This window comes from Harpia harpyja, chromosome Z (assembly GCF_026419915.1).
Source record: "Harpia harpyja isolate bHarHar1 chromosome Z, bHarHar1 primary haplotype, whole genome shotgun sequence".
In the NCBI taxonomy this organism is placed as follows: Eukaryota; Metazoa; Chordata; class Aves; order Accipitriformes; family Accipitridae; genus Harpia; species Harpia harpyja.
Window position 1 is genome coordinate 79,673,397 of NC_068969.1, and position 16,068 is coordinate 79,689,464.

At 38.2% G+C, this 16,068-nt stretch overlaps 1 protein-coding gene across 5 annotated transcripts in view; it reads right to left on the reverse strand.

Annotated features, from left to right (window-relative positions):
- The window catches only part of ADAMTSL1 (ADAMTS like 1), a 474,745-nt gene that overhangs the window by 107,740 nt on the left and 350,937 nt on the right, over positions 1–16,068 (reverse strand). For all 5 annotated transcript variants that reach the window (XM_052776382.1, XM_052776381.1, XM_052776383.1 and 2 more), the window contains 2 exons: positions 5,193–5,304; positions 4,443–4,581 (listed from right to left, as the gene is read on the reverse strand). In XM_052776382.1, the coding sequence (XP_052632342.1) occupies positions 4,443–4,581; positions 5,193–5,304 (251 nt within the window). The remainder of the gene's footprint in view (positions 1–4,442; positions 4,582–5,192; positions 5,305–16,068) is intronic.

A 16,068-nucleotide genomic window follows, 5' to 3' on the forward strand; every position in this document is an offset into this window, starting at 1 on the left:
TAATGTACATTTACTCATTACTACCCCTTTTTCTTTTGAAGGAAACATATTGAAGTTATTATGCACATGTCTTACACTGTTGCCCAGGAACTTGTATACACTTTCACATCACCAAGTATTTTGGGGACTTCTCACTACTTGGCATTACTCTGAAGGGCCATAATATCCTAGCAGTCTTTTGTGTGCTTTTACTTGTACTTCATTGCTCTTGTCAGATTAGCTAAAAATTAACAACTAAAAAGTACAATTTTATTTAAAGTTTCTATTTGCTGATGCCTGCCTCCGCCACCACCCAGTATGGATTGTTAAGTGCAAATGCCAAAAGAAAAACTTTGATGAGTAGGAAGAGGAGTTTGCAATTTTGCTGGAGGACTCCATAAACTGTGGATAGTTGAGAATTCCTTCAGGTCTCTGAGTGTTCCTGCTTGAACTAGAGGTATTTCCCCAAACTTTCCACAGGTACTAACAGTATTTCTGGTGGCAGGCTTACAGATAATGCTCTAGGCAAATTCCAGGATTTTTGCCTGTGCAGATCAGACTGGCATTATTGATAGGCAAAGTGATAAAAAGAAGCCAACATGTTAGAGGCTTGCTAATATGACATTTTTGAAACAGTTGATGAATGAATTTAGAATCTTTGCTGAAGTGGCCTTAGAAATCTTTATACACCATTGAAATGTCCTGGTAAAAGCACCAGTAGAGCTTTTGTGACTCAGAAAACCCCACATAAACATGTAGCAGAGATAGGCAAAAAATAGAGGAGATGATTGGTAAAAATGCAGAACAGTGCAGCTGGGAATGTCACTTACAAGCTGAAGATGAAATCTAGAAGCAGCACTGATGTTGCTCCAGAGAGTATCCTGGTGAGTAGGTGAATGATGACTGGGGTAAAAGCCTTTTTCATATTTGTAAAACTTGCTTTTTGGAGGAATGCTTTTGAATTATGAAAGAAATGGTGTCCTCATCTTATGGCACCTCAGAATTGTCCTAAGTAAGTGTTTAGCACACCCAGTTAAGTCAAATCTAAACAGACTTTTTCTCAAAGCAGAAAAAAATTCCATTCACCTTTTATTAGAGGATACCAGACAGGAGGATACTGATGACAGCTAAAAAACCTCCCCTAAACCCTCCAGTCTGTGAAGTTTTGGATAGTTAAAAGATTTGCAATTAATTAAATACATGAAATCTTAATGTTGGAATTTGCCATGTAGAAGGGGAGTGGACTAGATCGAACTGGGTACTATTTACATCAGGAGACATTATACATATATTTGCCAGTCAAGTACGGACTGTTGTAAAATCTTAATGGACTGTAAATAAACAGATCTTTTCTTTCTATCTTCCTAAGGTGAGAGCTGGATCCCAAAGATCCAGCCAGAGAGGCTGGATAGGGCGTTGATAGCATGGAGGGACAAAAAGGGACTTCACCATCTATCCTGGAAGACACTTATTACCAGTCTTACTTAGGTGGATGGGCCACCTTTACTTAACCCAGAAAAGGAACATGTATAAATTATATGTGTTTGATAAGTAACTTCCCCCACACTGCTTCTCCTCTGAGTATGTGAGAAGCTGGGGTTACAGAAAAAGTTGATTCATTTTCCATGTCTGTTTAGTCTAAGCTTTTTTTGCTACTTATGATGCCAGCAATACTGCTAATTATTGTCATAATAAGCACAATAAAGTAAAATGTTTCTATGCACTAAGCCTAAAGAGGCACCTAATTGCAGGTCCGCATGATACTCCTGGTATTCATTGAAACTTTTCTTTCAGCCCGCCCTTTGCTGAAAATTTTAATGTAAGCTCTCCTACAGTAACCCCTCTCAGTTTCTTTATTCAGTGCCACTGTGGTCTTCCACCATTATTTTCTGTGGCATTCATTGACACACCATAGGAACAGTCAGCAACCACTAATCAGCTATGCCTCACTGGAACAGGGTTTGCCAGGAAAAATTAACATCTTCATTTTATATTGGCAGAGCAGAGTGGCTGCCACCCAGCAAAGACACTGCAGAGCCAAGACGCTCTCCTTGCTCATGCTTCTGACCCCGTTGTTCTGCTTCACCTACCCTCTTCCTGATTGTAAGACAGCATTGGGATTCCAGAAGTTACCACAGATTTCCTCTGGTTTTCTGTCTGGGTTGTTGATTCTTGAATTCTTTACAAAGACACTTTTGAAAATAATCATTTGCAATTTGACATTCCGTGAGGATGTTTCCAAAAAGCCAATTCCTCTCTGTTACTGCCTGTACCCTGGGACGGCATAGCTGTACTTCTAAATGACTCTCCCTCCCCTCAGGGTTTTTATATCAACAACTTTGCCTTGTTATGTTTTATATAAAACAAAAATTGCTTCCTGACATCTGCCTAGCTGTTATTTTTTTTTCTCTCTTTCCTCCCATGTACCATGCAGTCGTCTGTCTTACCATTTGAGAATGTCATTTAAAATTATCCGGAAAAGTATGGAAACTATCGATAGTATAAATTCCAGAGGCAAATTACATATTTGACTCAGGACTGTATTTTTAAAAAATAGCAGCTTAAGCTTTAAAAAAAAAAAAAAAAAAGGCAGCTACATAAAATTACATTCTCATTGGTACTGTGAGAGGTGAATCTAAAAGACAGGTTCCATATCAATTCACACCTTTCTGCAATCCTTTTTCTGAGATGTTCATATTTAGGTCTTTTAGCTGATCATACCTGGCCTCTACTTTACTGACATCTGTCTCAAACAATTCAAAGGAGAATTCAGAGAAAGAGTTTTTGATCTGAGAAAATCACTGAGGAAAAAATACAAGATCTTTATTATAGTAAGGTTTCTAGTTGCAACTGTTAATATATTTAAGTAACCTGAGAAATTAAATATATATATATTTTTTGTGAAAGTACTAGTACAAGAGAAGCCAGATACTGAACTTGACAGAATATTGTTAAAGGAAAAAAATGGTCTTGTTGCATTGTGGGAAAGTAACCTTTAAGTTGAAAAATCACTTCTGAATATGTGCTCAACAGGAAATACTTTCCACAAAGCCCTAGTGAAGCTGCATTCTTAATATTATATCCTTAATGCATCCTAATGAAATACATGATAAAGTATGTAACTTAAAGAATGTACAGCTGAGATAAATGTTGGGGTTTGAGATTTGATATTTCTACTATTTAATTCTGGGAGATTTTAACTTCAAATCTTAAACTGTATAAGAACATTTCTGGCTTTTAATTATTCACAAACAGAATTACCATTAAAAATGTGTTTAGTAGAACAAAGGAACATAAACTGCCACACAGTCTGGGTAAAAGTGTCTTCAGTGATGAAGAAACCCGAGCGTTAAGTCCAGCTATGAAAAGTCAATAAACTTTAATGAAAACTTTCTAGAAGAGGTAAAAGCTGTCTTGGGCTTGGAGTGATTTGTTCTGCTCTGATAATGCCTAGCTAGTCTAAAGCTGGTATACCTGGTTTAGGACACAATCATCCTCAGTCAGGTGGATACATAGTCCCGTAGGTCCGTAAAGCATCCTTCTCCTGGCTAGGATATCTTTCTTCTATGGCAACCTCCAGCAATCTGAAGGGCCATAGCAACATTTTAGGTGACACTTACTTGAACTCGCTTTATCAAACTTGGCACAAAACCAGTCTAGAGGGAAAGCAGAAGGTAAATAAATGGCTTTAGGGCATCCTTGCGTGCATGTCTGCTGGGCTGCACTTAACCATCTTTTAGCAAAGCCACACAAGAGGACCAAACGGTTTAGATTACACAAATAAATGCTTGTGGCTTATGAGCGGCTGCAGACTGACTTCCACTGAAGTTCAGGGGAATCAGTGCAACAAAGGACTGGTCCTTTTTGTGGTTTTGTTCCTTTTCTTATACATGGGAAATCTGACTCAGTGATCTTACTGTTTTTACTATTAGTCCTCTGAGGAAGAATGCTTGGCAGGGGAGCAGAGAGGAGTCTTTTGTATGGGGCCAAAAGGTATTGATAATTAGAAGAAATTCACACGTTACAGTCTTAAAAGCTGCCATAACTGCAAGTAAGCTTTTTATTAAGGAGAAAATGTAAAAAGCCATAAAAATAATGCCTCTAATTATGATAACAACCATTTTCCAACAACATTTTTACCCCAAGAGAATTTTTTCCATCTCCTAACACTTAAGAGACATGTGTTGATCATGGGATGGTATAAGGGACAATTTGTTTTCTCACACTTTATAAAATTTAATGAGGCAAAACATAATCTGAGGGGAAGAAACAACCATTTCAAATCAGTCCTTGCAATGTGGAGGTGCTAAACAGAGGTCTTTTTCTACACGGTACATCCTCACGATGAGAAACAGGTTGAATTACATGGGCTAAATGACACTGTAAGCAGTAGCAACAGAATATTTTCCTACTTTATTTACTTCTTTAGAACCCAGTCTCTTTTAAAATCAGAGCTGACTGACCTTGCAGGACAAGGGTCCAGATTACACTCTTGAAGTTTTGGCTTTGGCTTGATATTTTCAGGGTAATAGTGACAGTATTGATCTGCTACTACCCGGTTGCTTCTCAGATCAAAACATTCAGCAGATGTCAGTTGATAACCTGCAATACACAGTGGAAGAAATAATATGTGGTGTTCTTCTTGTCTCTCTCTGAACTTCATCTAAGTTCTGGTTTGGTAAAAAGCAAACTGAAAATATCAGCGCTTTTGGACATAACAACTGCTGTTTTACAGACCAGATTGAAAACAACAGCTTAAATCACATGTAGTAGGAAAAAAGATAACCAGTATGGTCAAATAAAAATTCAGAAGCCTACAGCAAACAGAAAAAACAAAGGCCAAGATTCCTTGGTCACCAGGACTCGTACACTCAGTTTTAGTTCAGAGGGTAAAGCAGCTGGTAGGGATGGGGGCAAGTGGGGACATCTTTTGACAATAAAGCTCGCCCAGATCCATTCAGCCCTTATGTGTGACAGGTGTAGCATTAAATGCAGTCATGTGGATATAAAAATGTACTCTATGTACACAGCCTGGTATGATGCTAAAAAATCTACAAACTACTACCACTGTTGCTACATCCCTCCCTTCATTTAGATGTAACTAATTTAATTTGCAGATTTTGCCCATTTTAATGGTCCAAATCTCAGTGCAGCATTTGGGACAGATCCTGTATGTAGATGACTGTTTCTGGAATACAGTGGTAATTCATTACCTCCTCCGCAGGATGCTGAACAAGGAAAAAAATCAGTTTCCCTCCATTGGTGAATGATAGGCTGATAGAAGATAAACTGAACTGAACTGTCGGCAGCACCAGCATAGTGGATCTGAAAAAGATGTAATGCCAAAGAGTGAACCTGACATAAATATCAGGAAGAAGCATTCTGTCACATGCATCTTGCAGCTTTGAGACATCTTCCAGCTACGTGAAGTACCAGAGATACTTTGCAATAGCAAAATGAAATGCACAAAATAGAGCATAGATTGGTGGCAAAATCTTAGCTGCAAAACACAGTCAAATAATTTCCAGGCATAATCAGTGGCATTTCTGACCATTCTGAGACCATGTTCTGAAATAATGAATGCACAGTAAGTGCATGATTAGTGCTACTGAATAATTTTATAGGCACAGAGGATATGGACTTATCTTTACTCCATCAGAAAGCCACCTACCACTACCTGCTGTCCCTGTCATGTTGTCATGGATTTTAGATTTTTACTATTTCCCAAACACCTTCTGAGACCATGTATACTATATTAGATAGTTCAGAGTAAAAAATGGGAGCCTGTGCTGTGAGAAATACAGAAGTATAAAAATTCTAATTCAAGATTTTTTTGTTTCTGATGTGAGGTCTCTTTTTCATTCTTCTTTGTGGTACTATCATTATTATAAGGCTGTCCTTCTGCTTACTTTATTTTGGCTGAAAAAATGCTCCTTTCAGTTGTAGGTGTGGACTCTTGGCTGGAGCTAAGTGCATGTTTGGAAAACACTCTTTAGAGCCTACAAATACTGCCAACTTTCAAGCCACCTGAGCTTCACTATGCTCCCAGTACTTTGTGTGCTGTAAACAAGAGTTTGTAGCGCAAGGAGTGCAATAAGAAAAGAGAGCTTCGCACTGCTAAGGCAGCACCACTTGCAACTGGCCCAGGAATAAATCCTTCCTCTTTGATAGCTGTGCTGATTAATACAGTTATGGGGACTTCACAACCTCTGCAGAGCATCCCTTGTCCTTACCTCTAAGCCTTTGCATGAGCAGCTAGCAAGGGAAGAACAAAAAGGCTGCTATTAAAAGCCACTCCTAATTGATTATTTGTCCTAGAACATAATGTATTGGTGTTGCTTGGGCACCTCTGCACCAGTGCATGATGATATCTCAGGAGAGAAAACTGCCAAATGACAACCAGAAAAGATGGACCGTTCTCCAAGTCAGTACTCCTGCTTTCAGGAACAATCCTCCCTGTCCTTTTTCTTTTCCCATGTTTTGAACAAGTTGCCCTGTTTTGGAAACACCATTTTTCAATCTGCCTTTCCTTTTCTCTCTTTCCAAATGCCAAGAGACATTGTCAAAGAGTAGACTGTGAAACAGAAGCAAAAATATGACAGATTGTGCTGAACAGCGTAATCTGGGTTGTTTGTTTTGTTTTCCCCTGTAGATGGATAGAAACATGATTACAAATCAGACTATACCTTGAAGAGAAGGAGGAAGGCAAAAATACTGCAGAATATGTCAATGGCTGTAAGCGATCTGGCCCACCGAGACCAAAGCTGCCCTTTTCTAATTAGAGTAAACAGTGACGTAAATTCCCAACAGGAAAAAAAAATACAGCTGTAGCAATACAGCTTCTTCAGCAAATGGGAGGCCTTTTGCATGGATTAGTATCATTTGAGTCTGTGTGTCAGAAACAGGATATCTAATTCCTTGTGCGGGGATGGTGCATTAATCACACACTTCAGAAGGGTCTTTCTGGGCTCATAAAAGCCTCACGCACTCCTGGGAAAAATGTTCTATTGTGCTGGAAGCCATTCGGGGAGGTCTCTGATCTGAATGTGCAGAAAAAGCATTCATTGGGGAGAATTCTGCTCTTACTCTTTGTTTTTTAAGGATCATCAGTGATTCTTAAACTCAGAAGATCTGCTCAGCAATACGGTCTTCAGTGAATCATGAAGAACAGACCAAAAGCTCACACAGGGCCTTCTATAAAAGGAAGGGGAGGAAAAAGAATTCACATTAAAAAAAATTTAAAAATCAGGAAGACAGAAGAGTTCCTCTCCCTGCAGACTATTCCTGCATGTCTGCAGAATTATCGCTCTGTTTTGACACAGAGAAAAGACAGATGTTCATCTTTTCCAGCCTAATGTGGAAGTCACTCATACAGCCATGATAACAAAATAGGTGGGAAACAATTACAGTGAGCCACAGCCATGAGCTAAAATTATACAAAACAAGCAAATGAAAGAAGCAGGCACAGTATCATTTATTTTTTTAAGGAGTACTGTGAGCAGAAGAGGAACAATGTATGGTGATTCCACACAGCAAAAATTTCTTTCTGATTTTGTTTGACAGTTTGTTAAAGCTAAGATCTTGATCCAGGAGAAAACGTCAGTGGCTGCTTGAGTCTTGCAAAACCCAAAGTGAGACTTGATAGCTAAATGCTTTAAGAAATGTTGTGGCTTTGCTGCACAGGGCCAACTTCCACACATTGAAATACTCAGCTCTGGAGTATGGTGAAATTTTTTACCCTTGCAGTATTTGCAACACCCTGCTAGCTATGAGAAACATGAGAGCTTCAAAAAGAGATGGTCAATTCTTGAGAATCTTTAGTTAGTCCTCTAACTAACAGTGAGTTTTGCATCCTTAGGTCACCAAACCAAAAAAAAGGCAATCATTCATTATGTTTGCAAATAAAATCCTATCTAAATTTTTTAATAGCAGACAGCAGAAGTACTCGGATCTTGCAGAGCACTCAGCCCTGCATTTGTGTATTGCAACCCGCTAGAGATCATCCTTTACTTCTGTTAGGTTTCAGAGGAGTTTGGAGTATTCTGAACACCAAGAGCAGCCCTCACCACTTTGTAAGACCCAAGAGGATATCACCAGTCTTATAAAGAGTTGGTTAAAATTCGAGTCCTCAGACCATCCACCAAAAATTAACTGTCTAGCCTATAGTCACTAGCAACAGAGAGACCTATTTTTTCTTGTAGAGAGACCTTGGAAAAAAATCATCACTTGCACCCTGCTTTTTTAAATTGATTTTGTAAATGACTGTCTGGGATGGTGCAACAGACGCACAAGCTGTTGCTTAGGTGAAGTTTGGGATTGATAAAATGAAGTATTAATTTTGGGGATATCCACAGAAAGTTGAATGAAAAAACCAGACCTCATAATTTGAATAGGAAAGCAGCATAATCTTTTTGAATTATTCTGATCTGTCCTGTGACTAAGAGATGGCACTATCTGACTTCACCTTTGTATCATGTTGTTATTCCTATATCCCCCAAATTTGATTAGTTCACATGAAAAAAAACAGGCAAGCAAAGTCCCCCAAAGCCCAACCCTTTCATGCTTGATTTTAGCAGCATATGCCTGAACCGTTTGTTTATGTTCACTGAAGGACACATGGCCTGGCCTACAAAACTGCAGTAAGTTTACTTGGGTGGTTGGGAAATTTAATCAGCAGTTTATAACCAGCAGTGATAGCCAAGCAATTATCAATGTTAATTGTAGGGTTAAACCATGAAAAATGTATTCAATAAGTTGTTCTTATTTTATGAAATTGTGTGTATTGGGATAAGAGGAAAGGCACCATTTCTTTCTTGTGTGTGTGTGTGTCCCAAACTGGGGACAGGGAGATGGAATTATTATTGCATACCATCTTTTGTCTTATGAAATTTGATCTGGTATGTTATGATCTAGCTCCATGCCACCATGCTTATTAAAAAAGTTCTAATGGATTTTTCCACAACATTATTACAAATGCTTTCTGCAAGTGCCAAATCCCAAATCATCAGGTTTGATTTATTAAGGAGAAGTTCAGTGTTGAAGTCTTCTAAGTAACATATAAAGAAACTGGGGATGAGGTTGTGGAGAACTGTCATCATGTGGCATATGTAATTTTGTTCTTTTCATGTTAGTAAAAACAAAGGTTTTGTATGATGCTTTCCTTTCTCTACTTACAGTGCTTTAATATTCCTGTTTGTATGTAGAGGTACCTTACACTGAAAAAGGAGGATGTGCAAGAGATTTGTTGCTGTTCATAATTTGTTCATGAAGCAGAAATAGAAGCCAGACATTGTCATGGGAAAATAATTTTACAAGCTTGTTTAAACTAACATAAAAAGTACAAAAAAATGTAAGTCATGAGAGATGCTGAAAGCTTTCAAGCATACTGTCTAGCACAGGACTACACCATGACTCCTCTGAGCTTGCCTTTTAATTCCCTTGGAAAGCTGAAGGGACCTCTGCCTTTAAGCTCCAGGGAACATGTCTACTGTCCACTTCAGCTTTCATGTCCCTTGATGGTGATAGCCCTGTGTTGGATCAGCTTGGTTTTGGGGTTGTCTTTATATGGAAGGCAGCTCTGTCTGTTGCTTCTCAATTCAGCCTCTAAATCAGCCAGAGAATTTGCTGTGAAATTACATTATCACCAATTTACATGCTTTACAAAGCATCTCTGAATTGAACTTGCTCACCATGCCTCAATCTTGGATTAAGCTGTGTTCCTTTAGGTGATTAGGATGACTGCTAAAAAGCCCTTAGACTAAATCTCTCACAAAGCCAAAACAGAAAGCTAAAAGGTTCAAATCTTTTCTGAAATTCAATTATTCTCCCCAAAGGAAGAACAAAATACAAAATCAGTGCAATGGACTGACTAGGATAGCTGGCAGCAATGGAGCCTGCTGTATCAGCTTCAATAGCTGTGATAATCTGTACAGAATCCACTACTAAGTGCAACAAAAGGAGAAGCTTCTCAAATGAGAAGATCAGAATTATTCCACAGACTAAGGGCAACCCCAAATACACCAAAATCATCCCTGCTATTCTGTGGATAGCGCCCATAACACTCCACTCATCTATAGAAAGACCATTTCACCACCACCAACGTGCTCCCAGGCTGAGAGAATTCACCTTTGAGCAAGCCACCTTAATCCCCACTGCAGAATATTTATTAACCTTAATTTAATCATGGCAATACCTAAGAAATTAATGTAAAAAAATAGGAACCTACTGTGATAGATACTGTATAAAAATAAAATGAACAAAATAAAAAGACAATGTTTGCCACAAAAAAAATTTGTTAAAATGATGAAAACTGAACAAGGTTGGCACCAAAGCTTCATAGTACTTAAACCAGACTGATTTTTAAAATAGACAGATTTGGGGAATTTACACATGATACCAGAAAAAAGTTACAGAAAAAGAAAAGGAAAAATTACAAAGAACAATTTGTCAGAGGAAGAGAAAACAACATGTCTAACAAACTGTCTCTATTGCCTCAAATTAAAACCTGACAGTAGATTCCAGAACAGCATTATTTTAAAGAAGTGTGTAAGATTAGTGATAACATATTTCCAGATCCAAACAGCATCTTCTCAGTAGTTTCAAATCATGTACTCTTTGAAGAACACAGGAATGCAAATCACATATGATCATATTTAGCCTATTTTCATGAACAAGCTATTGTTTAAACCACAGGAAAATAGATAGAAAATTGTAACAACATTTTTTTAGAAGGGGCACCATGAGTAATGCATGTAACTGCAGACCAATAATCTCTATCTCTGTTGTGGGGTCAGTAGCCAGAATGAAAAAAAAGAACAGAACTCAAAGATGGGTCCCTGAGAAGGGTGATGCTTTCTGAGCATTGTGATTTGCTTTGCCAAAGATTCACAAGGGACACTGATAAAGGCAGCTTAGGTACCAGTTTTCTTCTAGGTCCCTCACCAAAGGTCCTAGACAAAGTTCACATGACTTAAGATCCTCCCATGGACTGATGACTGGGTAACAGAGAAGGGTCCTATAACCTGTTCCTGCAATGGATGAAGGACCTGTGGAAGCCCTTGGGGATTTGTGCTAGGGCATGACTTTTTAGCCAGACCCCCAGATGAACAGAATAAAGGGTCAACCATGAGCTGACCAAGTTTACTTACAAAAAAAATTATGAATGGTAGCTAAAAATGAAACTGTCTGTGAAAGTACTCGAAGTTTTGGCAGACCAAATTAAAGTTCAGTAAAAAAGAAATAATGCCTATGGGAAAAAACAATTAATTATATATACTAATTATACATTAAAATGTCCTCCACATTAGCTACTACTATTCAGAATGGTGGTAGGGTTGTTACAGGCATTCCTCTGAAAAATATGAGCTCAGTGTCCAACAGTTAAAAAGATTAATGGACTATTACAGGGAGGAAGGAAAAAGGAGGGAACATGACACAGCCAAGTTGAATACATTTGTGTCCTGATCATTATGTGTAGTTCACTCTTTCTCAACATATAATTAATCTCATATAATTCATCTACTTATATTAAATAAATATCAAACTATTTTATTAAATTTTATTAAACTACACATTTATTTATAGGAAATGGATATTTCCAAAATATACATTTATAGATTCAAACACTAGTCACAAATTACATATTTATGTATATTATAACAAATTATGAAAATATAACCACAGTGGAAAAAGAAGAAGGACAGAGAAGGGAAATAAGGATAACCCTCTTATGGGCCATCTTTGATAAAAGTAAAGATTAATAGAGTAGGACACTAGGAAAGAGGCAAATGATAATGACAGATCTCAAATATAGAAGTAATGGAGAAAGGAGGTAAACAGCAGTAATAATTTTCTGTTTCTCAGAGTGGGAAAACCAGAAGGAATCAGTGCAAATATTGTACCAAGGTTTTAAAAATGAGATGTATTCCTTATTTTACACAGTGCATAGTTCATGGTGGAACTCATCCGACAAGCTAAATGTTGTCAAAAGGGTAAATATAGCACAAAAGGGCCTACAGAAATTCCTGAAGACTGGCTCATTTGAGTCATTAGACACAATAGTCCAAATGCAACATGAGGGTCAAGAAGGAGGGTCTATGAGCAGAGGGTAACCTTGATCTGTTTCTTGCAGTCTTTCTTTCAATGTCTGAAACCAGTTCCTCCGTGAAACCGAAACCTGACTGAAGCAGACTTTTTGCTTGACCTAGTATGGCAGTTCTAACGTACTTATAGATGGAATATGTTGATAAGGAGAATGATCATGTTCTAAGAACTATTAATTGAAATAATTTATATTGAACAGGAAAAAAAAGGGAGATATGAAATAGAATCTGTACACTGTTTTCAAAAAGGCTACTACATGTCTTTCACAAAATAGGAGAAAAAGTGTAGAATTTTTCTGAATTCGTCACAAGATCTAGTCAAGATAAATAATGATTAGGTCTCTTTTCAGGCTGGTCATTACTTGTGAGCTTGACCTAGAAATTATTACAACAATTGTATTTTTTTTTTTTTGAAATTAGGAAATCAGAATGCATAATTTTTATAACTATTGCTAAAAAACAAAGTATTCAATGCAAACATAGGTTGATAAAAGTCAGTGATGCAGACCATGTTACAGAAGTGCTTCAACCTAAGTCCAATCCACACTCCACAGAAGTGACCTCAGGAAGACACATATCTCAAGAAGTAGTATTGTTTTATGATGAAGGGACTATATTCCAATGGTCTCTTCTAAATTAGGCAAAATGTTTTGTTCATTTGACCTTGATAACACAAAACTTGATTCAGTCATAACAAAACTTTTACTCTTACTATTTCTGTGTGCTCAGCCTTAATTCTAGCTCATCCGCCCCCAGGAGAACCATCCTAACCCTGATCTGCCAGTGCTTCCAAGACTAGATCCTTCACCACTTCCTGCCTGACCTGCAGCCTTTTCCCAACATGAAGCATAATCTCCTCTGTAAACCTTTACCAATATCAAAACTAAATTACACAGAAGACCCTTACTGTCATCACCCCCAATTCTCCTATCTCTAAAATCCAACAATAAGCCAGCCATAAACAGTAGGTCCTCGCTGCTAGAGCAGATTCCATCTTTTGGCCTCTGCCCTAAAGCTTGCATTGAAGTAATTTCTTATTTCATTCCACAAGGTAAATCACTGTATGCTCCTGGTTTAAAAGTGATTATTTAATACAATCCTGACCCCAGCCTGACAAGGCCCATCAGCCTCTCCGCCAGCTGCCTGCCTGTACATGCATTATCTCCTGCATGCCCTTGCAAGTCCCAGGAAATCAACCTTACTTTCTTTTGTTAACCTGGACTCTAATCAAATGCATTTCTCTCACCTGCAGTTTCTGCCAGTGCTAGATCACAATGGAGATAAGAATTGTCTGGCTAGCTCTAGTGCTCTGCATAACTCAGCATCCAGTTTTGAGCTCTATTTTATGACTTTTTGGACAATTGTTGGCCAAAATCCTAATCTCAGCAGTAACTCTGCTCAATGGAACCCAGTCAGCACCATTTCTAAATCAGCCAGCAGTACCCCCAGCCACCAGCACAAAAAAATAGCCAGGCAGTCTCTTCTGGCAGCAGCCCTTAACCAAAGTTTGTCAGCCCTACACTACAAAAGACAACATCAATACAAATCCAATCCTAATCCAAATACCTCTGACAGCCTCCAGGGAAACACTTATGCAATCCAACCCTATACACCCTTTATGCAAAGCTGTTGGTCCGTGCCGGTCCTCTGAACAAACCTTTATCTTGATACCAGGGACTGAAAATCAACATAAACCTAGTCACATCTAGATCTAGGCCAACAGTGATTTCTCCTCCAAACCAGGCTGAAGACTGGACCACACTCTTTATTAGAGCTTGTTTTAAACCCACTGGTCTTTGCTGCCTCACACCTCAGCCACAGGGCTAGGGCCCTAGCTATGCAAAAACCACTGTCTGAAAAACAAACCCTAGCAAGCTGTGCTTTACCAACCCTAACCCTTCCCTGGCGACCCCCACTGGCTGTTTCATTAAGCCTATAACTCAGGTGGTTCATATTTGCAGTGCTGATTGCTTTAGTCAACCAGTGATGACTGTTAGCATTACATTATCAGCTGTAGACCCCACCTGACAATATTGATTCCTCCTGCTCAAAGGAGTGCAGATGTGTGACATGAAATGATCACTCCGAGTTTCTCTATTTTGTGTCTGAAATGGACAATATCGACAGAGGAGACTTTTTAGCACAGACAGGTGAGTATGTGACCTGGGCAACACAGCAGATCAGTGGCAGCTCTGCCAATAAAGGACAAGTCCCCCTATGCGGTATTACTGCTCTGTTCTCTAGATCACAGTGCCAGCCAGAAAGATTTCCAAGTGGAAACTGACCTTCATTTCACCAGGATTTTAACAAACATGACAACTTTTTCTTTTATGAAAAAGGCATTTCTATTCATGTGAATCAGAATTTTCTGTTAAAAAAAATCAAAATAGGGAAATCCTCAGAATTTAGGAGCCAAATTCAAGTGGAATTTAAGTTTGCTGGCATCTTTTCCAGGTCTTCTGCCTTTCAAACATTAAAAGTTTATAATGGAGATTTCTAATTCTCAAACTATGAATATAAGAAATAAGAACATGAAAAACTCCAGTTCTATTTTGTGATAACACCTTTATCTTTTAAAGACAGTGCTGTTCTACTGAATTATTTTTAACATTAATATATCTTGTGAAAAGACTGCCAAGAGTTTAGCACTCAAGGAATGTACTACTGACTATTACAAAGTCAAGAAATCCAGCAATTACACAATTCAGCTCCTACAGGAACAGCATGAGGTTTCTTCTTGCAATTTTAAAGCACTCCATGTCACCAAGAAAGAAACTTAAACGTCAACTCCAACATTGAGTTTCTACTTCTGAATTATATCCAGGTGTCTAACGTGACCTCTCTGAATAAGACCATTCAGGGTCAACTGAAAAGGATTATAACAGTCATTCTGGAGACAATGATCCTAAAACTAGAGTTCTGCTACATCTACAAATTCATTTAGATCTGTTTGCATAAAAACTGCCTTGTCCTGGGAAAGTAAATCTTGACACCCAAAGAGATCCACTTCGTAAGAAAAACTTGCTAATACCACAGAGAAACCTTACATGTGATTTTAAAAAAAAAAGTACCTTCACAAGCTGAAGGCAAAATAGTCACAGCTATAGTAAGTATGGAAAGCAGTTGCCAAGTCTGACGTAACTGAGAGGTATGCACACATTTTGGTACTCCTATGTTAGCCTTATTTGTATGTACATTCCCATATCCAACAAAACCTAACCAGTGAAATATCCAGAAGCTAAAAAATTTTGTTAGAAAAATAATTAAACAGTATAGAATAATATCCTTGTTGCATGAAGTAATATCTAAAGTATCTTCTACAGCTGTTTATTAAAAAACTAAATGTGACTCAAAGGCAAGGAATTTTTAAGTGCTTGATCCAAGGCAAAATCTAATGCTAACCTTAGAAAAGATCCTACAACTGTGAACAGGTGTTTTGTTTGGGCATTCTTCCATATCCACTTAAGACAATGGATATGTCAATAAATTAACACCTGCTGAGCCATGCTACTCTAACTTTCAAAAGGTGCAAACACATAGCAGAACTATTAAAATAGTTTAATCTCAACTCAGTAGTGTCTGTTCTGCCTGTGTGTAGCCAGCTTGTACACTCATATTGGCCAGACAGCCATCATACAAAGAGGGTACTGCCTTTAATTTAACTAGCGCTTCTTACCTAGAGCTTCTTACCTTGCTTTGATAGAGAAGGAAATGCAGGCACCAAGGGATAAAGGTATTTCCCCTGTCGTAAAAGATAACAGTGGAAATACCAGGAACACAGTCCAACCCTCCTGTTACCATTTCAGGGCAACTGGTCTACATGACCACCTGTCCCCAACAGGTTTGTTCTAACTAACCAGGCTGCCTTAAATCCATAGACAGCACAAAAAATGCAAAGTGAGCAATACTGTTAACATCACACTGATGTTCATCATCTGGATATGATCTGTAATACAGGTAATGTTTTAGGCATTTTGAATTGACCAGC